At 37.9% G+C, this 26,040-nt stretch overlaps 1 protein-coding gene across 1 annotated transcript in view; it reads right to left on the bottom strand.

Moving 5' to 3' along the window:
• Arsb (arylsulfatase B) overlaps positions 1-26,040 on the bottom strand; it is a 174,670-nt gene that overhangs the window by 66,164 nt on the left and 82,466 nt on the right. Inside the window, exons 5-6 of the mRNA XM_076856066.2 lie at positions 19,610-19,853; positions 1,976-2,046 (exon numbers count right to left, since the gene is read on the bottom strand). Of these exons, the coding sequence (XP_076712181.1) occupies positions 1,976-2,046; positions 19,610-19,853 (315 nt within the window). The remainder of the gene's footprint in view (positions 1-1,975; positions 2,047-19,609; positions 19,854-26,040) is intronic.

Below are 26,040 nucleotides of genomic sequence, written 5' to 3'. Positions count from 1 at the left end.
AGAAAAGGAAAAAGAAATAGATAAATTACAGTATTTATTGCTAGGCCAAAAAAAGAAAGAAAAGAAACAGATGAACATCATGTTAATAATATGTTTAACCTAATATAGCCAAATCATTGTCATTTCAATAATATATATTAAGTACCTAAGCATACTACAAGTAATATACATCAAGCAAAATATATGTATATTAAGTCTTCAAAATCTGATGTTTATTTATGGTTATACCCCATCTCAATCCATAATTGCCCACATTGCAAGTGCTTAATTGCCATATGTGGCTACTGGCTACCATCCTGGACAGCACAAATCTAGACTGTTCTTACCATCCACAGAGCTCCAACCACACTCTTGTCTGTCCCAGTGATATAATTTTACTCCAAAAGAAATAGAAATTTCTAGCTATAGCTTAGAGTAGAGTGTTGTTTAGCATTGGCATTTAGCATTTAGCATTCCCTCTCCAGTGGAAAAAAGGAAGGAAGAAAGGAAGGGAGGGAGGGAGGGAGAGAGGGAGAGGAAAGAAGGAAAGAAAACTTCTTGCCTGTCTCAGGGCCTTTCCTTTCCAGATTCAAAGTGTCCACTCTGGTCTTTACTGATCCCACTCTCCTCCAATTGTCCAATCAGTTATCAAGGATTTGGTACTGAGTGCTTACCAAGTACTGGGGATTTTGTTAACTGATGAGGATAAAAAGAAAGAAAGTTACAGACCCTGACTTCTAGGAGCTCTCAGCTTAGGGAGAGGTGCGCAAAACGTGCAGTTGCTTTTCAGAGACACATGCAATGAGATGCAGAGAGGAAGAAACAACTGTTTCTTATGGGGCTTCTGGGAAAAACTCAGAGATGGACATTGGGCTGGGTTTTGAGAAACTGCAGAGAGGCAAGAAAAGGTGTTTCAAGCTGGAAAAAGCATATTCAAGACAGAAGTATGACAGTGTGGGTGCTTGGAAACGGCAGGCAGTGTCTAGCGCTGCAAGAACAGGACAAGGAGAGCCCAGGGTGCTGCTAGAAGGCGAGCTGGGCCCCAAGTGCCCTATGACACATTTAGAATTGCTGTGGGGCAACTCTGAGCAGAAATCTCTGGACAGCACAATCTTGTGGCAACTTGTTGCACAGATCGGAGAGCACAAATAATTAAGGAGAGCTGAACTAAGGACGCAGTGTTTCTAGACAGGGGGGATGTGAGCACCCACATGAACACAGGGAATGTGAGGGTGCTGCTTTCTGAAAATAATCTCAAGATGAGCCTCACAATGAATCTGGGCAAAGGGCCTAATTATTAAAGCTTTCCTGGAACAAAGTGTCTATACAAGGGACATTAGGGCCACTAGCATGGTATTTATACAGGACCATTACAATCTGTTGCCATCTGAAAGCACTAAATGTCCCTTTCCCTGAAAGATTAATAAGGCTCCTTAAAGATTAATTTAGGCAGCAGACAGATTCCAGATGAATTACTTCCAGGACGGCTGGGAAAACCACACCTGTGATATTCAGCAGGGGTGGGCAGCACCTGGCCAACATGATCGATCAAACAGCGGGTGGCTCGCATCACCCTGGGACCCCACGGTGGCTTATTTGATAGTGTATTTTCTGGAAGAAGACTCTGGAACTCTCAGGCAAGAACAAGACATCTGTAGTGAGAAGGTGCTTCAGAGATCTCTGGCTTTTCCATCTGTAGATGGGAAAAGCTGTGACATGGAGAGTGAAATGGCTTAAAGGTCACACAGCCAGTAATGGCAGAGCCAAGCATAAAATCTGCCTTTCTTGATTCATCTCCTGGTTCTCCTCTGGCAACACACTGCCCTCTGTGGCGTCAAAGCCACCATGCGATTAGTGGACCATGTGTCACGAGGAACTGTTTACCTTCACAACAACTCAGCTAGACAAAGAGAAAACTAGGCTAAAGACAGTAAGTAATAAAACCACCTTTTGAGCCGAAGAGATTGAATACAGTAGCCATAAACTGGGTACTCACATGGAGAAAAGTCTACAAACTTCGGGTCGATGTTATGCAGCAGCTCCACTCTGGGGGACGGGCGTCCTTCACTAGAAAAGAATTTTTTTAGGAAATGTTAATTTCCTCTCTCAAATGGGCATGGGTTATTTTAATACTTCCTTTCCTTGTACTTGCAGAAAATAACAAACCTGCCAGTTAATAATTCTGTCATGAATTTAAAGTCTCCAAAGACCGTGGCTGGTGTATGTCATCATTTGTCTACATTATAACAATCACTGAGCACTTCACACAAAAATTCAGTGTCAAGCATATGATGATATAAAAATAAATGAGTCCTGTGACCTTTTGGAATAAACACTATGGCTGTATTTAAACATAACCATTCTTCACACCTGAGAAAAGAGAAGTCCAGTCATTCTGTGGTAACTTCATATGGGTCACTTACAAATGATGGCACCCACCATATTACAGATGTAGTATGTCTCATAGATTGGCGTATGCCACAGATCTTAATTTCTCCCATACCAAAGTGGGTCATAGATTTAACACAAACATATATGAAATAGACCTCCTTAAAGAGTCTATATACAACTTCAGTCACAATCTATATTAGTGCTGAGAAAGACATGGAGACAACTTAGTCCAATCCTGTCCTTTTACTAATGAGGAAGGTACATAGTATGTCACTGAAAGAATATTGGGTCTCAAAGCAGTATTTTTTTAAGAACTGGGAGAATAAACACCACCAGATACAGTGAGAAATGCACGAAGTAGCAAGGTCATTTTTTAAAATTGCTTTTATTTTTTAAATACATGACAGAGGAATGCATCACAATTCTTATTATACATATAGAACACAATTTTTCATATCCCTGAACAAGGTCATTTTGTTAGAATGGACTTAGCCTTATAGAAACTGTTGAGCACAATTTTAATTATCAAGAGAGTACTGAGGACTACTTGATAATCTGATACTCTAAACCAAGTACTAAAGGTTGCAAAATACAATTGACCATGGAACTTGTGCATAATGTGAATAACCAACAAGTCTTTTGAAAGAATCAAGAAAATGTGTTTTCAGGTGGCCTAAAGTCTATACGTCCATACCCCAAATTCACAGCTAGGCGTTTTCAATAGTCATTTGGGATTTCAAAGACTAGTCAAATTTCAAAAACCTTAGGTTGCGATTTATAATTTTGTGTTTGACAAGTAAGGAAATGTTAAAATGTTAAAACCAAATTTAACTATTTAATTATAGCCAAACTAAAAAACTTCAACTCCCATCATCAGTGTTCTCGAAAATAAAGGTAATTTCAACAGTAAAAAAAAAATAGGAAGGACACAATCTCAGAATAAATGACAGTCCTTTAAATCCAGCATATTTAACTTTAAGGTCCTATAATATTTTGTTGCTCCTCTCTACTCCATAAAACACAGTAACTTGAGAGAGTGGAAGGGACAATACTTAGGGATGCCTCTAGTCCTCAGGGACTATACTCACGGACTGGTGCCCCCAGTTCTTATTTTACTAGTCAGGGATAGCACTGCAGGATTGGGTGGGCTTGAGGGTAAGCACATCTCCCAGGACCCCCCCTTCTCATTTGCTTCCTGAGTCAGCTAGCTTCACTAGCTCCATATATATCCTGGAGACTGTCAACCTATCCCAAATGCCAGGAACTAGGGTTTGATCCCAGAATGGGAGTCGGGATAATATGCAAAGAAAATGGTAAATGCAAAAAACAAACAAACAAAAAATGTAAACAGAATGAAGAAGATGATGATGATGTCTAATTTGTAATCTTAAAAACAAGTGAAGAGATTAAAATTCTGGATTATAATATCAAGGAAGGGAAATTAGAATGAAAACTTTATTATCTATAAGATTTGGGAAGGGGACAAAGCTATTGATTAGACTTAACCAAGTATAACTTGTGGGCCACATTTTTAGGATAACAAAAACAATTTTTTTCTGGGCTAGAGAAAATCTAAACAAAATTCATTCAATTCAAAGGAAAGAAAGAATGAAATAGGGTGGATAGGCATCCAAAATATTCAGGTTCTATACTGCTAAGAAACCATTCATCTTTAAAGCAGAATTCCCTGGAATGCTCCAGAATAGTAGACACAGTTAAATAAAGGATGTGTTTCCAATAACTCTAGAGAGAGTTTATATGATATAATTTGTTCATTTCTTTTTTCCATTATTTAGAAGAGGGAAGGAAACTAAATTAAATAACTTTTTTAACCCCAAAGGTTATGAATAATCCTAGTTGACTAATGAGTCACTGGAAAAAAATTTCTTAGGCAGAATCATTAGGAAGTAAATAGGGGCCCAGACTCTGCCTATCAGAAGCTGCAATTCTATTTTTTAAAATGTAATAATCAGGCTGAGCCTGGTGACACATGATGGTAGTCCCAGATACTCAGAAGGTGGAGGCAGGAGGATTGCAAGTTAGAGGACAGTCTGGGTGACTTAGTGAGACCCCTGTCTCAAAATAAAAAGGGATGGGCATATAATTTAGTGGTTGAGCGCTTGCCTAGCAGGCACAGGTCCTGGGTCCAAACCCTAGCACTGCCACACACAAAAAAGAATTCTGTTGATAATTTCCTACAACCAGTACCTTAATATACTCTGAATAGGCAAGTGGTCAAACTACCTTGAACACAAATTTTTGGCATATGATATAATTTCTTTTTCAAGGGTGTATATATCAGTGGGGTGAAGAAAAAAGCATGTGTTATATGTGCATAACATGGTTTCAGTAATATCAACTGTGTGATCACTACTGTCTTATGAAATAGTGATCTTATCAAACATGTAAAATGGTTAGAGGATTCATGATTACTATAACATAATATTCTGCCTTCTGTTTGTGTCTTCCATATAATCATATATGTATGTATTCATTTTTAGGTAATGCTACAAATATTATAATATCCTATGATTCTAATATAACTATACACTATACTGCCCCAAAGTTATTTCCATACAATCAAAGTACCAAAAGTAGACCTTTTTTTAACCAATTATGAAGGTATCACTTTCTCATATTTAGAACAGCATTGTCTTTGAGAGCAAAGCTGTTAAAGGACAAATTACTGGATAAATAAAATAAACATGGGCCATGTTTTTCTTTTTCTTTCCTTTTTTTTTTTTGGTACTAGGAATCCAGGGGCAATTTACCGCACAGCCACATTCCCAGCCCTTTTTATTTTTTTTATTTTGAGGCAGGGTCTCACTAAGTTGCTTAGGGCCTCATTAAGTTGCTGAGGCTGGCCTCAAACATATGATCCTCTTGTCTCAATCTCCTGAGCAGCTGGAATTATAGGCGTGCACCACTACACGGGGCTGAGCCTTATTTTTCTTATTAGCAAAATGTGGATAAAAATACTTATGTGATGGGATTGTTATGAAAGTTAAATGAGGCAAGAAAGCTCCTTTTATTGCAAAATATATATCCTGACTCTGCAGACACGAAAAGAATACAACCACAGTCACAAGAATAAAGCCTGAGACACAAATACAAGAATAATATGAAGATAAAATGGAACATTAATTCTCCTCTCCATTCTTCTTGCTGCCAAGATTCCCTTTATGAAACACAGTGGGGTAGCTGTAACTTTAATTTCCAAGACATGCTGCATCTTCTCTACCATGTGGGAGCCTCTTATTAGAAAAATACCAGTGTCCACATAACTGAGTCATGCAACCTACTCATTATGAACTGCATATTAAAAGAAAGATATAGTGCAATCTGTTATGAATCTTCCTAATTTTTTTTTTGTTTTAGGCAGATGGTATGGTTTAGGTGTATAAGCAACACTATCTTCAACAGGCTATTGATTCCATTTGTGAAACTTAAATCTGAATAATGACTGCTGATGTGTATGGGAAGTGATTTTTCAATAATCACATAACTTCACCAAAAGCCCTGTTATGGGTGAACTGAGGCAACACGGATGGTTTCACTACAGCAAGTGTTTGGGCTCCAGACTGACAGCAACAGAGCAGAGCTTCTTTCAGGCAGGAATGGCTGGAACAGTTCAAGGGTGGTCACTGTGCATGCTCCCTCCTACCCCCAGGATATACAAATGCCCATGGCAAGGAAGTAGACAAAGAGCTGTGTAAAGAAAAGAATCATTTTGTTCACATTGACCATTTAATGAGTCAATGTGAACAGAGTTCTATCTCTAAGTCAGTGAAGTGGGCACAGATGAAACGTGCTAAACCGGAGCTCTTTTTATCCTTAGTTTTAAATATTAGTAGCTAGCATTGATAGAGCATATATTATGCCATATTCTAAATAATTCACATGCATTATCTAATTTAATTATCAACACAATCTTGGCACAGAGTGGCCAAATGAGTTACAAGGTTGAGCAGGTGATAAAATTCAGGTAGACCAATGCCTGAATCCCCACTCCTAACATGGAGGCAAAATTGTCTGTTTTGTGAAATGTACACATGACCTCTGTGTCTACTTGAATGCCGGTGTTTCTTAATTCACTTAGCTTATTTTTAAGGCTCCATAAGTAAATATTTATATTATAACAGCAAATGTCTCTATTTCCAAAAATGTTGATCATTTTTATCTACCCCCTTCTTGTAAAGACTTGTTAAGTGGCATACGATTCTCAGTGGTGGCATTTCAGTATTCAGTTTGTTTACTCCAAATTTCACATTTTCTAGATCAGTTTTATTAAACAACAACAACAACAACAACAAAAGAACAAGGAGATACTGATCAGTGACTAGTTTCCAATGTGCTATAAATATTTTCTAAAAGTCTACAGTGTCAGACACTGAGATCACAGCACTGTCCATTTATAGAGTTTCCAGTTTTGGGCCTTCATTTTCCTATTTGTTGAAGGGTGGGGCAATAAAACACTTCCCATAAATAAATGAAATGCTATTCCGTACTTCTCTTACCCCTAGCTGCTGACCATCTGTCATAAAGGACATACCCTAGAAGACAGTATCAAATTTTTAGAAAAAGAAATAGCCATAGAAATAATTTCTGAAAATTAAAAAAAAAAACTGATTAAAACATGAAAGTGTCATCCACAGGGTAATTTCCATCCTGTGCATCCTCTGTAAGCATCGCCATCTTGGTTAGTGTCTTCACTTCCAGCTACTGAGCTCTTACGACTATATTCTAAGCCTTCTGCTAAGTATTTTATACACATTCTTCCACTAAATGCTCATATCAGTGCTTATAAGATAAGTACCACTGTTGCTAAATTTTACACATCAGGAAATTAATGGTGGCAGACATTAAGTAACTTGCCCATAGTTGTACAAATAATAAATGCAGGAGACAAGATTTGACCCTTATCCAATCAGAGGGCATATTTTAATTCACTATTTACTAGTGAATTCCTTGCAGGATTTTTTTTCTTCATTGTTGTGTAGGGTAATATTAGATTTGTGCAATTCCCATGCTCCTTGGACAGCCCTTTAACACACAAACATTACCATGAGCAAAGAATTTAGGCAGGGAAATTATAAAATTTTGACTAAGTTTGGTGAGGCAGTATGTAAATTAAGTTTATTTGATACAGAGTAGAGAGATACTTTTCATTGTTATTCGTTTTTATCCAGGAAAAGTAGTATTATCAAGAAAAGTAGTATTATCAAAAATCATCAAATTACATTCTTAACATAGTCTTTTCCTATTAATTGCTAAAAATAATTGGTAGGACTTTTGGGTTGGTCTCAGGAAAAATCGGAGGGGCTACTATACCCTTCTTGCAATTTCCATTTTAATACCCATGAAGAACGACAAGAAGATGAAAACTGGCAACAGTATTGGAAACTAAAGAGAAGCCCAGACACTAAAGCCCTGAGGGCATTCTCACCAACACCAGTGCTGACGAGATTAACAACATCTTTTTTGGATTTAAAAATAAAATCTGAGAAAGAAAGTAGGGAAAGATAGATTTGCTTTGTCTAACTCTGCCGCTCAGGGGCCGCACAAAACAAAACAAAAAAATGGGCAAGGATCTTCTGTCAACTATCCTCAGACCTGCCCATCTTGCCTCCCCCACGCCCATTCCCAGTGGCTTCCTTCTCTGTCAGCAAACACCAGACCAACACAGGATGAAATGCCAGGATCTATAGCTTCCTAAAATGCAAAGCCACCCAACCATCTGAAGGAACCCTCAGAGCAAGACATACTGTAAACACAGGTGTGAAGGCCCTGTATCAAAATGATGGGCTAGGGATTCAAAGTAGGGATTTAAAAATAATACCTCACTTTTTGAAGTTTGTTTTTAACTTAAAAAATACACACAGATAAACAGAGAGTCGCTTGGTATCTTTAACTCCTATATAAAATGCTTTATTTACAGTGTTTAGTGCTGTTTAGAGTAAGAACCTAAGAAGGTGAACTTTCATATTCCCATAGACTAATGGTGGTCATTGAAATTTAAATTTCTTATAAAACCCATCTTGATAAGTCATGAGAGGGCAGACCAGAGAGAAAGAGGCAGCACTTGCCTGCTCTTTTGCATAAAGTGCACTTTGCTGTTAGCAACAGAAGGTGCTTTTAACTAAAAAAAAAAAAAAAAAAAAAAATGGATAAATACAATTATTCAAATCCAATCCCCACAGATCACCTACTATTGCAGGTAAACGTGAACAATGGCAACAAAAGGAATATAGCACCTATACAAGTTACACAGAATATTTAAAAAGAGAAAATGAGAATTCAAAACTTTTGGCAAATGAAGATACTTTCCTACTATGGAAAAAGTCACAAGGCAGAGGAAAACTGTTACATGATATTTCAACATGAATTAAGTATAATTAAATCAGCAACTCCAATATTTTAAAACACTGTAAATCAGAAACTTAAAAACCCAGGTCCTTGGAATTAAACCATCATTTGACCCAGCTATCCCACTCCTTGGTTTATACCCAAAGAACTTAAAATCAGCAAACTACAGTGACACAGCCACATCAATGTTAATAGCTGCTCAACTCACAATAGCTAAACTATGGAACCAACCTAGGTGTCTTTCAACAGATGAATGGATAAAGAAAATGTGGTATATAAACACAATGGAATAATACTCAGCCTTAAAGAAGAGTGAAATTATGGCATTTGCTGGTAAATGAATGGAACTGGAGAATTTCATGTTAAACGAAATAAGCCAATCCCAAAAAACCAAAGACAGAATGTTTTCTCTGATATGTAGATGCTAATTCACAATTTGTGGGGCGGTGGCTAGGGAAGAATAGAGTTACTTTAGATTAGGTAGAGGAGAGTGAAAGGAAGGGAGGGGGCATGGGGGAAGGAAGAAATTTGACATTATTACCCTATGTGCATATATGACTACATGACCGGTGTGATTCTACATCATGTACAACCAGAATAATGAGAAATTATACTTCATTTTGAAAAACCAGCCTCTACCTCAGAGCAAAGCCTGTCCGAGGAAGGGACATGAACTTTGTTCTTGGAAAGACCCACAGAGCACTCCTAGGCACATTCCCACCCTGCTAAGTTGTTTATCTACAAATAACAGGAGAGATCTGCTGTGCCAGGTGACCCTGACTCAGTCAGGCTAGGTGGGGACCCATAGCAACCCCCTAGCAGCCACCAATCAGCATGAGACAGAGAAATACCTGGGATGTCAGATGACCCTCCCAGTAGTTTATGGTGGTTGATAACATGTTGGGAAACCATGCAGTTCAGCACGAACACCCCCTCTTGGTTTAAACCAATCAGTTCAAATGAATCCCCCTCTTGTAGTAACCAATCACACCTACCCAAATTGTTCCTGCCAGTGAATGTGCTAATCACGTTTTAGAGTTGTTTTATGATTTTCCCGAGGTGTGTGATGATTTGCTAAGAGATGCTATGATGTATGTGGGGGTCCCTGCCTTCTCCAAAGAGTGTATAAAACTGCTGCAAACCCAGGGCTCGGGGCCTCTCAGACTCACCAGTTGCTGTGTGCGTGCGGAGTCACCCAGCTAGCTCACAATAAACACCTCTTTGCTGCTTACGTGGATCTTGGTCTCTGGTGGTCTTTTGGGGGTCCCGAATTCAAGCATAACAATTTATGTATGCTGTGTCAGTCTACTGTCATGTATAACTAATGAGAATAAAAACAAAACAAAAAACAGATTCTGAGCTAAGGGAAGAAACTAACAGAAAGAAGAAAAGAAAAATCTCAGAAATGAAGGGACATTATTACAGCTGGAATATGTGAAGGCATATATGGAATAGAAACAAAAAGAGAGAAAACATTTCAAAATAAAAATAAAGAGGCAAAAAAGATCAGGGAGAAGCTAATAGAAACAAAATCTATGTGAAGAAGATTCAATAATGCCTGTATTTGAAGTTGCTAAAGAAGAAAATGAAACAATGGTATAGAGTATTTAAATTATAATTAAAAAGAACCTAAAATAATAGAAGATCTGAATGTAAAAACAAAAGACTTCACTTTGTATCTGGAAAAACTGACCCCACTATGGTCTACTTGGAAACATATTTATCAAAAGATTAGATTTCCAATAATAACAATAACAATAGTAATATCCTTCTAGGCCTCCAAACAAAAGGACCCCGTCATTTGCAAAGGAAATAAAACCAGGCTAACATTAGATTTATTAACTGCAACATAAAACACAAGTAGACTGAAGGTACATTTTTAAGAACCTCAAGGAAAGAAAATATGAAAAAAGTGTTTTTAAATCAGTTAAGCTGTTTTTCAATTACCAAGGTTGCAGAAAATGTTTTAATAGACATGCAGGAATTCAAAGAATCCTGAGAAGTCTGTTCAAGGATGAATTCCTCCAACTAAAAGATAAATGTGAACACTTTCAAAATAACCAGGTAGTTTGCAATGGAAGGTGCTTTCAACTAAAAGCAATATAGATCTAAGACTTATACAAAATGTACACATAAGACTGATACAAAATTGTGGGTAAGAAGTGAACAATATTTCATGTATGTACTCTTGACAAAGTAGAAATAATACAATTGCTATTGTTTAGATATGAAGTGTCCCCCCAGAAGCTCATGTGTGAGATGATGCAAGAATGTTCAGAGGTGAAATGATTAGTTTATGAGATGTGATCTAATCAGCAGATCAATCCATGGATATGGTTAACTGGGTGCTAACTGTGGACCGGCAGGGTGTAACTGGAGGAAGTAGGTCACTGGGGTTTATATTTTGTCCCTGGTGAGCAGAGCACACTCTCTGTCTCTCTGCTTTCTGGTTGTCATGTCCTGAGCTGATTTCTTCTGCCATATCCTTCTGCCAGGGTGTTCTGCCTTATCTGGGGCCCAGAGCAATGGAGTTAGCTGTTTATGGACTGAGACCTTTGAAACTGTTAAGGCCCAAATAAACCTTTCTTCTAAGTTGTTCTTGTTGGGTATATCAGTCACAGTGATGAAAAGCTAACTTAAAAAAAACAAAAACAAAAACAAAAACAAACCCCAACTAATAATAAAACTGAAAGAGAAAGGATAAAGTTGAATAAGCGACTTGATTTCCTTATGAGTAATAACTGGAAGGCAAAGATGCCATTAAAAGTTGGTATACCCAATAGTAGAACCTGAGGAAGAAAAAGGGACTAAGAGAGTTACCAAAAGACACTAGTATAACGGTGAACACTAGGATAGAACACAAATTGTTCTAAATATTAAAAGAACTAGATAAAAAATAAAAGGTAAACATAACAAAACAATGTGACAAAGAAAAGAATGAAAGTAACAATCCTCAAAGTTTAGTAGATAAAACACTTCTATAAAACACTTTCGGAGTGGATCACAAAGAAACACTTGACCCTATACTCAGTCACTACAGAACCCACCTTCTTTTCAAGTGCCACAGCTCAGATACCAAGAAAGGCCATATGCTGGGCCAAGTTCTGAATTTAAAAGGATTGAAATAATAAAAAGAATGTCTTCTGATCACAACAGAAATAAACTAGAAAAAGGATATGAAATCAGGGAAAGCCTAAAATATTCAGAAACTGAATATTTGGAAATTATTCCAAGTATTAAATAAAATATTTGGAAATAAATTAAACTTCCAAATATAGAAGTCAAAGAAGAAATTCCCATTTGTGCCATTTCTGCCCTTAGATTTACTAGTAATTTTGCCATAAAGTTTACCTTGTCCAGTTCCAAGACTGCAATTCTGGCTTCTTTTAGCCTGCATTTACTTGGCACACTTTCCTTCAATGACTCTTAGCAGAAGACAATTAAGTAATATCTATACCATCTTAAGGAGAAAAGATTTGACAAAAATTCTTTATCAAATTATTATTTATGTTTGAATGTAACAGAAAGATAACTTTCATATATAAAAATTCAGAAAAAAATTCACCATTTATGTACCTTTACTGAAAAATTAAAATACTACCCAACTAACCAAAAGATTAAATTTAAGAACCAAAGGGGAAAGTTATATAACAAAAGGAATGTTGGTGACATTTAAGATAATCAAACACTATCTATCTATACATCATTTCTCTACATATGATTATAAAGTTGTATACAGAAGATTAAACTATTTGGAAAGAAGAATTATAAAATTTATAATATTCCATTTCAGCAAGCTGAGTCTATAAACCTATATTGAGTTAACAAATATTTGAAAGTGGGAAATTTGCAGAGAAATCTTGGTCAAGAAATCAAAGGCACAATACATTTTTCTTTCAGGATGCTTGCTTCCATCCAGCCAAGACAGAGAAACAAGCAAACGAGATCTGCTTGCCCTCCTGCCTAAAGCCAACTCAAAGGAAAACATGAAACAACAGTTTTCAAAACAGCAGAATTTAGGCAAAGAACAAAGACCCTTGAAAGATGGGAAGTGAAGGAAGTGTCTTTTGATCCTCCCAGCTTACTACCTTGAGAGCATTCTCAAGCTGTGGCACAGGGGACACAGCTGAGAGCCAGGGAGATCAAGGCAGCTAGAGTTCAAGTAGAAGAGAAAACTGCATGAAGAAAATCCTGGAGATCTACAGAGGATCCCCTTAGAGTATTTTGCTGAGTAATGATCAGAAGATGTGTATGAGAGAACTACTCATCACGAGGAAAAGACCAAGGTAGAAGGATTACAGGGAGGGCTGGGGCTGGAGCTCAGCGGTAGTGCACTTGCCTGGCATGTGTGAGGCACTGGGTTCGACTCTCAGCACCTCTTATAAATAAATAAAATAAAAGTCTATCAACAACTAAAAACAAAATTAAAAAAAAAAAAAGGATCACAGGGAACAGTGCTTAGCATTCGCCAGGTGGGGAAAACCCTTGCTCCCATCAGCTGCATTAGCAATACTCATAATTCACAGGGTACTGAGGAGATTTCTAAAAAGCATTTTGACTTCAGCAATAGGAAATATTTAGCTTGAAAATGAGCACTGCTCTGGATCTGCCTTATAAATCATAAAAGCATTACTCAAACAAATTCAGTTAACAACTGCACCTCAGAACAAAGCAAGAACAGTAATAAGAATTCAAAAATATCCATCATTCAACAGGGTAAATGTACACAACGTCTGACATTGAATCAAAAGGTATGGAAACATGACCTATAATGAGAATCACAATCAATCAATCCCAACCAACCCAGAACTGCATATATACTGGAATAAGCAGAGAACATTTTACAGATATTATGGTTGCCATAACTGTTTTCTAAATGTTTAGAAAGTTAAGTAGAAACACAGAGGATATTAAAAAAACTCAAGCTGAACCTCTAAAAATGAAAGCTATAATGTGTGAGATTGACAATTAGATACTAATTTTACCTGATTTTCATACTGTATTCCTAGTGACCTAGACTGATTATTGAACATAATTTTCTTTTCACTGATTAGTAGCACCATTTTAATTATGTTTGTGTTCTTTTTGGTACTATGATCTGTTTGCATCCACTGGCTCTGTTTTTATGTTAGCACTTCACTCTTTAACCATTGTCTTCTTAGAGTATGTTTAAATACCTGGAAGAAATAGTTATTAGCATCTCTTTCATAATACTTTACAGAATTTTCTTGACAATGCCTACTTCTTAATTTTTTTCTGGTGAACTTTATTAATATTTCGCTAAGTTATATGAAAAGCTTCTTAAAAATTGGATTGAATGAGATTAGACAGGTAAATTAATTTGGGAAGAAGGGCATGCTTATTCTTTTCACCAGGACACTTAAAATTATCCCCCAGACTACTGATGTTCTCTTCACTTAAAAATATTTTTAATATTTCATTTTGAATAGATTCTTTTGCTGAACACCTTCAAGTTTATTTTTTCTTAATGCCTAATCATCTATTAATTCTACTTAGTATATTGAAGCAGTTGATATGCTCCTGTTGCAAACACTGTCACTCACCTCAGAGCTGCTAATAAATCTCCTAACAGTTCAGTGTTTTGCAGCAAGTCTAAGAGGATGGGGTAACTAAGCAACCCATGGAACCTCTGATACTCTCAGCAGAGCCCACTCTGTTTTTCATCCATTACTGGCATTCCTATCTCGTGAGCCCGTTTTGAAATTTCCAAAAACTACCATCATCTTTAAAATGATATTTCCATTTCTGGAAAAACTTTCAGTCCTCTGGGCACAGATCAAGTGTCTCTGACATTTGGCTGTCCATTTGTTTTGGCTGCTTTGGAAAAGAAGCTCCAGACATCAATGTGACTGGTCGATTCCTATTATCGCAGTCCCAGTGCAAAATGTGGTGCTACACATACTGCAAGAAGGCTTGCCTAAGGCTTCGAGAATCAGCAATTTCAGGACCAGTAGCTGAATCATTTTTTTCAGGAACTTTAATCAAGTTATGAAGGCAGAATAAGAACAGATCTTCACTTATTAAATTTGCTGAGTTTCCACAGAACAAGTCTTGATAAGCTTGATTGATCTTTGATCTTCACGAATTTGTTTAATAGTAAAGGAAAGCCCACTCTCCCATGGTTTAGCAAAATTGAGCAATACTCTTGGTCATATCTTTTGGTGACAGCCCTGCAGTTAACATTTTGGATGCTGTTGAAGAGCCCAGAGCTCCTGCTCCCTAAGTGATTGCTCACTAGAACATTCTAACAGTGCAGAAAGACATTTTACAATCTGGAGTTAAAGGTCATCAGACATTTGGCCAATTTCTCCGCAGGCAGCAACGAACATGGGCCAAACTCTTAAAGGTTACTTATGATCAAGATAATTTAAAAATTGAAATGTTGGATTTATAATCCAAAATTTGGCAAGATGAACAAACATCAATATGATGTGGACTTTGCCAAAGATAATAACCTCAGTAAGTTGGGGACAAAGGAAATTATTCAAAATGAATCCAACTGTTTCTCTACAGAGTTCACCTGTGGCAAAATATGCTACACAGCTTTGGTTCAGGGTACTACTGGATACTTTTATAAGCCAGGGTTTACAAAACTTTTGCCACCAAAACAAAACAAAAATAAAAAATGATTAGATGTCAAGCTTGCTGCAAATGTTGCCATGTCAGAAGCAAAGTTTTCTTCTACTTCTTCGTCAAACCTCAATGTCCTTCAACTTAATAGTTGGTTATTCCTTCAGTTGAAATTCAAGTTTGGCTGTGCTTAAACATTTTTGATTTATTTCCTTTTCATAATGAAGTGGTTATTAATTTTGTATTAAAGTGAGCAAGACAGACATAGGTTTATAAAGAATTTTTTAAAAATATCCTTCTAAGTATAACCACATAGAAAAAGATGTGTAATTTATTTCTAATATCATAAAATACATCCTATCTAAATTTTTGTGCCTTTTTAAGTTCTTTTTGCCTATAAATTCATAGCTTTCATCAGTTTTAAAGAATTTCACAATCTAAAAAAAATCCTGAAAAAACAACCCAGTCTTCTGCTTTTGATATTGACCTCTGGTAACATACGTATCATCTCACAACAATCCAAGATTGTATGGAAGGAAATCAAACCACAACACTTAGAAGAAAATAAAGATAAATTTTTAACACATTTCAAGCTGAGAAAAGACTTTCTTAACAACAACAAAAATGAGAGAAAACTGATTTCACTGACGAACCTAGACATTCATGTCAAACAAAAAACAACAGCAATTTAGGAAAAATATTTGTATGACATACAACAGTTAAACAATTTTAAAGAGCAAGAAAACACAGACTCTTCACTAAATAAAAGTAAAAAGATATAAAGGAAACACTTTCAAAAAAGAAAATACAAATGGAATAAAAATTCTTAAAAATAATCTCTTTAATAATAATAAAAAAAAATTCAAGTTAAAGAGTACCATTTGGCCTATAATATATTTTTTCAAAGCTACATAAGGAAAAGCTCTGAAGGAGATGAGCACTTTGGTATATCATGGAATAAAGGACACTGGTATGGCCTTTTTGGAAAACAATTTTTTTTTATGTGTATCAAATGTTTATAAGATGGTCACTTTCTTTAGTTCAATAGTTAATTTCAAATTATTTATGTACAAGGGAAAAATTAAAATATAAGTAGAGATTTTATGTAAAAATAGTTCATTTCATTTCAGTGTTACTGATTTTTTTTTTTAAATCTGAACGAGTCAAAGTCAAGAGAATGTTTAAACATATTGAGGCACATCTATATATTGAATAAGCAAGCTGTTAAAATGGTGTTTGTAATGAGTTTCAGTGTTTATGATGATCAAAAACTGGTAATCTATTAAAAAGAAGTAGTAAAAAAAGGTGGTGATGTACTATAATCTCAATGACTTGGGAGGCTGAGACAGGAGGATAACAAGTTTGAGGTCAGCTTCAACAACTTAGCAAGACTATGTCTCAAAATAAAATATCATTTTAAAGGGCAGGGGATGTAGCTCAGTGGTAGAGCACTTGTCTAGCATGTACAAAGACCTGGTCCATTCCCTCGTACTGCTAAAAAAAAAAAAAAAGAAAGAAAGAAAGAAAGAAAAGAAAAGAAAAAGAAAAAGAAAAAAATGCTGAAAAGAAAATTTTAAAGTAATATGGTAAAAATGTTTAAGTGTTTACAGTGTTTCAGGTGAATTTGGGTAATTAATTTTATTTTCTCTAGAATGTAAATTAGCTACAATTAGTATATATTACTGTCACTTGATTAAACATTTCAAGTTTAGCTCATGGATAGAGGCAGAAATATTTTAAAGAAAAACATTATACGATGTAAATGAGCAAATATGAGTACAAAGCTTCAAAATAATTAATGAGAGAAAGGGTTTTATTTTATTTTATTTTTCTCCAATTTAGCTATTCAGTGGCACTAACTTTTCTGTAACTTGGATGTTGTTGAGTGTTCTTTAGGTGTAAATCATAAACTAGTCATTGTCTCCAAACTGAAAAATCAACTTTTCAGACAAGAAAATGAGGAAATGATGTGAGACTGGTGAGAAGTTTTTCCTCCTGGAAACTAGCATGACTTATAAAAAGAATTAAAATAATACAGTATAGTTGATCCTGGAACACCATGGGCTTGAATGGCACAGGTTATCTTACATGTGGATCTTTCTTTCTTTTTGGTGGGGTGGATTTGTGACAATTTGAAAAAACTTGCAGGCAAACTGAATAGCCTAGAAATATTGAAAAACTTTAAAAAGTGATTTGCCAGGAATGAACAAAATATACATATATAATAGCCTATTTTATCATTACTACCCTAAAATATATACAAATCCACAATAAAAGTTAAAATTTATCAAAACTTATGCACACTAAGCAGACCATCTATGATGCTGTGTGTCATAAAGAGAAATGTGAACAAATATAAAGATGCAAGAGAAAGTCACAATTGCTTAAAATTAACTGTTGTACCTCCTGTACTACTATAATAATTCTGTAGCTACCTCCTGTTGCAACTGTGGTGAGCTCAGGTGTTTAAAGTATCCATTAAAACACCCATTTAAAACCCTAATCATCCCCGAATGAGCAGCTTCTCTCTCCAATAAATTGCTTATTGCAATAAAAAGTGCTCCCCTGCGATTCCTGGCATATTTTTCAACATATAATACATATAACATAGAAAATAGATATTAATCAACTGTCTGCTACCAACAGTGGGTTATTAGTAGATAAGTTATTGGGAAATCTACAGTTATCCATGGAGTTGCACAGGTAGCCAAGGTGGAGAAGGGACCCCAAAGCCCTCAGCACCCCCAGAGCCATTGCCACTGGTCTAGTTACCACCCCAGTAGAGCAGAAGCTGTGCAGCAGCCCTGTTACCTCACAGCAACCACGAGCACAAGACGGGGACTGAGAAACTGCCCACCACCCCCACCTTCAGCACTGCAGACACCAAGCTGGCACCAGTGACAGCACAGCAGGGACAGGTGGCCTGAGTGGTCTTACATGGGCAGCACCTACTGACAAGGACAAGAAGGTCCTAGCACAAAAGTCTGGGTCAAATGACTCAATGTAAGAAACACATATTATTTCATCAACAGGAATGACATCAGCAAAGATGTATTTGCACGCCAGCCTGCCGTAACGAACCACCCCAGGAAGCACCTGAGCGGTATAGGAGACGGAGAGAGGGAACTGGATGTTGTGGGAGGAGAGGGCACAGAGGCAGCAGATGTTGCAGGCCTGGCGGAGTTCCAGTTCAAGGTAGGAAATGAGCAGCAGACTGTAACCATTACAGGTGCCATCCAAGTCTGTAAGGTCCTCACACAATCAGCAGCAGAATTACCGGAAGGGTGAGTGAGGGAAAGAATGAGGGATTGCAGGGTGTCCCCGAAGGCCATGACCAACAACGGCCAGCCCCGCAGCAGGTGAAGATTCTAAGGGCAGAGACTCTAAGAGTGACCACACAAGATGCCAGCCTTCCAGCACAGGGAGAAGAGATGGAGGGTGCTGACAAACAGGGTGCAGGAGAACAAGGTGGACCAGTGAGACAGAATATTATGGGGGCTACTGACCATGAGTCCACAGGGGCTCCCCAAAGATAGCCTAGAGAGGGTATCAGTGAAGAGGATAAGGGAAATCAAGGGGATGTGACCTAGGGTCAGCAGCCCTCTCAACATGCATACCACTGCAACTTCAGTTACTGACACAGACGCCCAGGAAACCCCAAACCACAGGATGGTCAAGAGATAAAAGCCACAATCGCCAGCTGAGAAGTCCCCTCCTCCCCAGGCTGAGCAAAGGTGTGCTGAGTAAATTTAGGTTTACCATCTATCCCATCATCCAGTCATCCATCAAGAGAAATGAATACGAAATCCCAGCAATAAGAAATGACCAGGGCTAACGACCTAAGGGCTTGCTTTTTGCCTGATGATCAGATATCTAGAACTATCTGCATTATCTGTGCAGCATGGGGTTTTAACACTTTTTTTCTAAATAGGTCTTCTTTTTTTGGTCCTGAGACCAAAAACACATTTTTTTTTTTTTCAAAGTCCTTTTCCTACTAACAAATCTTTAAAGGATTTAAAATTGTTTCATATCTGGTCAAGTTGAGATTTTTTAAAAGAACTTCATTTTAAATTTGTAATAAACATTTACAACTTGATTTTTAAAGGGTTACAAAGTGAAAGTACCTGTTATTAAAGATTTTTTTTGTGGGTTTTTTTTTTTTTTTTTTAGTAGTGCTAGGGATTGAACCCAGAGTCTTGCACATGCTAGCCAAGTACTCTACCACTGAGCTACATCCCTAGCCCTAACATCCTGGGAAGAAAAGGACAGGGCAGGCAAGTACCTGATGGTTTTCCACACGTCGAAGCCGTCCAGAGGCTTCGTGCCATTGGTGTGTCCTCCAGCCAGATTAACGAGGGTCGGCAGCCAGTCAGAGATGTGGATGAGCTCCCGGTTCTTCACGCCCTTCTGTTTCAGCAAGGGACTGGCCACGAAACTCACCCCTCGAATGCCTCCTTCCCACAGACTCCATTTTCTTCCTCGAAGGGGCCAGTTATTGCCCCCTGCCAGGGTCTGCCCTCCATTGTCTGAAAAATAATTAGGTCTTAGCATGAGGATGTGAAAATTATCAGAATGAACACGCTTGTGTCAAACCCTAACAAACAAAAATTACAATAAACAAAACTGAGGTTACAAAGGAGGGGAACCTCATCCAGATATGCCTGATGACAAGAACTATCACAAAAGACTGCCAGAACCACAACCTTACATAAAGGCCACCCACATCTAGCAAACACCTGCAAGAACTTCTGTCCAGCAACTGTGGGAACAACCTCGGACCGGTGTCACTCTTTGCTACTGATTCCGGCAGCCAAGGATTGTTGTTTGAAAATCACTTATGTAATCCTCAGTTTTCATTTAAAAATGTCCCTTTGCCTCAACCTCTTTGAATATTCTCATAGTTTACTCTTGACACGTATTCCCATCATGAGCTCCTCTACTCCCAAATGAACTCATGATCTTTGGAGAATCTCTGTTGGTTATTTAGGTGGAAGAAGACAATGTTAATTCTCAAATACATTCAAGAACAGAAGGCTTCTGTGTACACTCTTATTAAATGGTACTTGAAGAATAAAAATAAGAACCGCTCCTTCCCTTCCTCTACTAACTCCCTTTCTCCCAGCCAATACTGCCCTGCATTACGCAGACATAACCACGGTCCAGCATGGCACATGTCCTTCAAGTGTAGGGCCCCAGAAAAATGTGGCAGTCCCCTGATTGTGTGACACAGGCATCTATCCCAGGCAAAAACTATCAACTAAGTCAAGTGCACGTGTGTGACTTTGTATAGCCCAGGAGAATGAGTCCAGGTGAGCCTCCGCTCACATAAAGGAAAACTGGGGGAGTGTCACTTAGTGACTTAAAGCTCCTGAGAATGAGGACAACAGACCTTTTAATATTCTTCTTGGAAAAAGTTGTGAACATTTACACTGGTAACTGAATTAACATTCCACTCCCTGCTGATCTGAACTCTTTCTAAGCATGAAAGTTAAAGATTTCTCCAATGATTTATAAATATCTCTATAAATAAAGTAGTCAGGGGGAAAATAATTTTGAGAATATTTTCTCCCTGCTTGATAAGATGTCAAGACAAAGCCTCATGGACAGCAAAGCCAGGGAAGAGAAGGTTTCTCTTCCAAGACAACAGAGGGGATGGGGACACTGGTAAGGATTGGGTGAAAGTTACAAGAGTGACTAAAGATAGGTGTCTTACTAACCAGGTGAGGGTTCAGAGTTAGACATTAAGTTAGAACTGTAGAAAATAAAAGTGATATTTTCTGTAGACTGAGTTTGTAGACTCACATTAGCTTCAAAAGTATCCAAACACTTAGGTGACTTTAGAGATACATTTGAAATTACACTTATTTGCATACAAGTTATTCTTAAGGAAACAAATAAACAAAAACACTGTTGTCCAGATGAGCCACATGAGGGCAGTGTGACAAACGTCCTCTATGGAAATTATGTAGTAGTCTTCTCTTATCTTTGGTAGATATATTCCAAGACTCCCAATGGGTGCCTGAAACTCGGAGAGTGCCAAACTCTATATGTACTGTTCTTTCTAAATATAAATGTCTATGACAAAGTTTAATTTATAAATTAGGCACAGTAAGACATTAGTGGTAATTATAATATAGGCTGATTATAACAATACATTGTAATAAAATCTATGTAAATCTAGACACAGTAGCATGTCTTTAATACCCACTACTCAGGAGGCTGGGGCAAGAGGATTGCTTGAACCCAGGAGTTCGAGGCCAGCCTGGGCAGCATAGCAAGACCCCACAAAAACAAAACAAAACAAAACCCACAAAGCTATGTCAATGTGGTCTTTTTCAAAATCTTACTGTACTATGTCAGGTGCAGTGGCGCCTGCCTATATAATTCAAAGGACTCGCAAGGCTGAGGCAGGAGGACGGCAAGTTCAAGGATAGCCTTAGCAACTTAGCAAGACCCTCAACACTTGGAGAGACTCTGTTTCAAAATTTAAAAAGCAAAAATTTTCTGGGATGTAACTCAAGGGAAAACTGGTCCTGGGTTCAATTATCAGTAACCCCCCCCCCCCAAAAAAAATCTTACTACACTATATGTCAGACAAAGGGATGATTCATGTCCTGGGCAGGACTGAGCAGGATGGCATCATACTATGCAGAACAGTATGCAATTTAAAACATTAATTGTTTTTCTGGAAATTTCCATTTAATTATTTTAGGCCATGTTGATGGCAGGTAACTGAAATTGTAGAAGTGAAATTGTGGCTATGTAGGGACCACTAGATATAGCACAGGTGTGTACCTGGGAGGAAAGAGATGAACATTCTTAAGCTCCATCTCTGTACCAGGTAACACCTGGCTTTCATATTATCTCATAGAGCCTGGGGTGGGCCAGACATGGAACTGAAACATGACGCCAGACACTTATTAACTGTGTGGCCAGGGGCAATATGCTACCTCAGTTTCCTCATCTTAAATATGGATATAATAATTCCTATTTCATGTATTATGGTAAGAATAAAATAACACCAGTTATGATAATTTTGGACAGGGCCCCTGACACAACCTAAGTGTTCAATAAATAAATGTCATTCTTAACATTTACGACAACCCAAGTAAATATAATAATCCAGTACTAGTAATTATAATAATCTTGTCTTATAATCATTTTCTTGCTTTAAAAAAAAATCAGGTTTTAAAAGGCCAAACAGCTAGTAAGTGAAAAAGCTAGGATTCCAACCTGTGTGACAGGCCTCTGCCCCTGTAGTGCCAACTGCTAATGTCCCCAGTGCAGGGACATATGAAGGCCTCATGAGCCCTCCGGTCCCTGGCCAGCCACAGCAGAGTGCACTCTTCCTACAAGATAGCAGAAGGAGAGCTCTTTTAGGGTTCCGCTAATTCCCTTTGGTGCTGGTGGGGAAGAAAATCAAGGCTCTACTGCTAAGGGGGCTTGGGATGGAGCCCCTACCTCTCAGGAGTGGAGAGGGGCCTTGAGCTAGATTAGATGAGGGATGGTAACACTTCTCCAACTGTGGGTGGGTGACAATCAATCTCATCTTTGCTATCCCAGACATACAGCCCTTTCCTCAAGTCTCTCTGCATCTGTTCTTTATCAGCCACCCACGTGAGTTTATGAAATACACATTCCATTTCACATTCAATATCCAACAGAGTATCAGGCACCCACAACCAACGTGCCAGAACTTAAAAATGGAACCCTTCGTGCAATGCATACATGCACCGGAAGGAAATGCTTACACTCTACCCCTGTTGTCAGGATTGCTATCAACCATACTGGCTCGATGCCTCAGGAGATGCCTGTTGTCTCTGTTTAGATAATGTGTCTTTCGTTCCACATATTTGGTGCTCAATAAAAAATACTGGATAATGATGGTGATGGAAATAAGAGCGAAGATGATGGGGATAAGAGTGGCTCTGGAATGTGAGTCTAGGAGCAACCCCTCAGTTATGACTCAGAAAGGAAAATTATCTGGGCTGTAAAGAGAATTTGGCCACTGCTGCTACTGTAGGAGCTGGAAGACATTTCCATGTGTCACGAGGAAAGGGCGCTGATGCAGTCGGTGGACTGTTTTTGCAATTAATTCACAGTGATGTTTTTGCCATTAGCAATAATAACTGATTCTATCATCAGTTATCGGCATGGCTTCCTCAACCTTTTTTTTTTTTTTTTTTTTAAGAACCCTCCAGAGAGAAAGCACTGTCAACTGACACCCCTGCAATTTCTCCTGACTCTCCCCTCACAGAGCCAACTGCAGATGTGACTGCAGGAAAAGGGCAATTCAGCCCCCACTGGTGGCACTTGGCTGACCCTTGCCACTTACCAATAAAGGAGCCAGAGTACACCATGTTAGCCCTCTAGTCAGTTAAATGCATGAAAACAGGGTGCCGTCCATCAGTTCTAGTAGAGTCTCCTGGGTATTTCAAAGAGTTCAACATAAAACTCAGCAAGAACAAAAGATTGAGGAAGCCACGCCGATAACTGATGATAGAATCAGTTATTATTGCTAATGGCAAAAACATTCTTAGTATACTCCCCAAATAACTCAGGGGCTTGGGTTGTGGCTCAGTGAGAGAGTGCTTGCTGATCCTTGGCACCACATAAAAATAAATAAAATAAAGGTATTGTGTCCATCTACATCTAAAAATTTTTTTTAAAAAAATAAAATAAGGTCATATAAAACATGGTAGAAGGGATTTTTCTAGATTGTTGCTCACTTAAGTCTGACATCAACATTATTAAAATAAAATAAACTAATAATGGAACTACCACCATTTCAAACATGTTTCTTTTGCCTCTCCCTCCTAATTTTCTATTTGGCCAGAGTTAATTTTTTTTTTTTTTTTTTTGTTAAGCACTCATTTTCAAGACAAAGTTTTGTTTTATTTCCTGAATGATTTATGAAAAAACTTTCAAACCAAATTAAGATGACTCCAGCTAGCAAAAGAAGCCATGGAACTATTTCCCGCCACCCTCCGCCCCCAGAAAGTTTTCTCAGAACATTTTGGCAGAGGGAAAACCTAATTATAAAATCTTTGCTGTCTAGAAAAGAAATGTCAAAATAAAATAAATGTTGTCATATGCAGATTGTAAATCTCACTTTATTATTCATTATTGAACAAAAATAACTGTCAAAAAGCCATGGAAAAACATTGGTTAGCCAAAGATCTGAGCAAAAACATCAAGCATATGACAGTGAAGCCATAATCTGTATCCAGCTGATAAAAATTAAAATGAAACCATGACAACAACGTTGATTCTTAGTATACTCCCCAAATAACTTAATGCTGGGCTTGGTGTGGAAGGCTTCCCTGAACTATCAGCATGTGCCTCTGCCTCTTTGCCCTAAGGATGTTTCAGCCTGGGCTTCCCCAAGACCTCCATCTCACTCTGAATCTGGGATCATGGAAGGAAAGGCAAGGAAGGCTCCAGAAGCCTCCCACCAGGCCTGGCTTTCTTTCTGCCCCAGACACTGTGCAAGTGGGACAAGGATGAGCAGGCAACAGCATTTTCAAAAATAAGAAGTTGGGGTTGAGGTTGTGGCTCAGCAGTAGAGTGCTCGCCTAGCACATTGGAGGACTTGGGTCCCATCCTCAACACCACATAAAAATAAATAAAATAAAGGTATTGTGTCCAACTGTAACTAAAAAAATAAATATTAAAGAAAAGGAGAAGTTTCTTTGCCCTCAAAATATCATCTGCCTATTGATGGTTGATTTTTTCAAATTATTTTTTTAGTTACTAAAATGCAAACTGGAGAACTACTATATGTCTTAGCAGTTATCTAAGGGGACTGGATAAATTCTCTTCTGTTAAAAGACTTTAGAGAAAATATCTATCTACCCAAATAGTCATATTCCAACCCGATTTTCTTCTCAAATCTTCTTTCCTTCTTACTCTGCATTCTATCACCTCTGACTGAAATGAATGTACAATTATGTGCATTCAATTCTGCCAAGCCTAACATTAAAATGGTTTTCCAATCCATCCCCCTTCTCCAGCCCCACTATCTTGGGTTAGACTTCCCCTCTCCACCTGGGCTTCTGGGGTGATATGCAAGTTACAGTGCTTCAAGTTGCCACCACAGATGTCTTTGTAAAGCTACGAACCAACCAGGCCATATTCACATTTAAAGACCTGACTTATTTCCAATCAGGAAAAAGTTCAAACTTTAGCCAACACAATCTGTCACATCTGGTCCCAACCTACTTTCTGGGCATCAATGCCTGCCCCTCCCCATGAAGCATACCATATGTTTCAGTCATGTAGGACTAAACTCTCCTGTATTAGAATACATCATGTCCTTTCCTGCTACTTAGCCTTTGTACGCATTGGCTCCCTTGCCTTAAAATGCCCTTCCCCTTCTTTCCTGCCTGACTTAAATTTTAAGCCCCTGCTTAAAAGTCACATCTTTCGTGAACCTATTGCTTGTTCCCCCACAGTCTTTATCTCTCCTCTGAACTACTGGGCATGCTATCTACATCATTTCTACTGCACTTATCTCTGTACATTGCTAATCAGTTGTTTGTGGCTTTGTCTTCCCCATAATTCTGCTCTTCAAGGGGTAAGAACAATGTCTCACTGTTTGTATTCCCAAGACCTAGCACAGGGCCTGCCAAAGAGATCAAATAAATAAATGGAGAACTGGCCACTCACCAAATACAGAGATTGAAGGACTAAAAATTAACTTGGTTAGGACAC

Source organism: Callospermophilus lateralis, chromosome 5 (assembly GCF_048772815.1).
Source record: "Callospermophilus lateralis isolate mCalLat2 chromosome 5, mCalLat2.hap1, whole genome shotgun sequence".
Classification (NCBI taxonomy): Eukaryota; Metazoa; Chordata; class Mammalia; order Rodentia; family Sciuridae; genus Callospermophilus; species Callospermophilus lateralis.
This window is presented reverse-complemented; position numbering and strand designations above follow the sequence as displayed.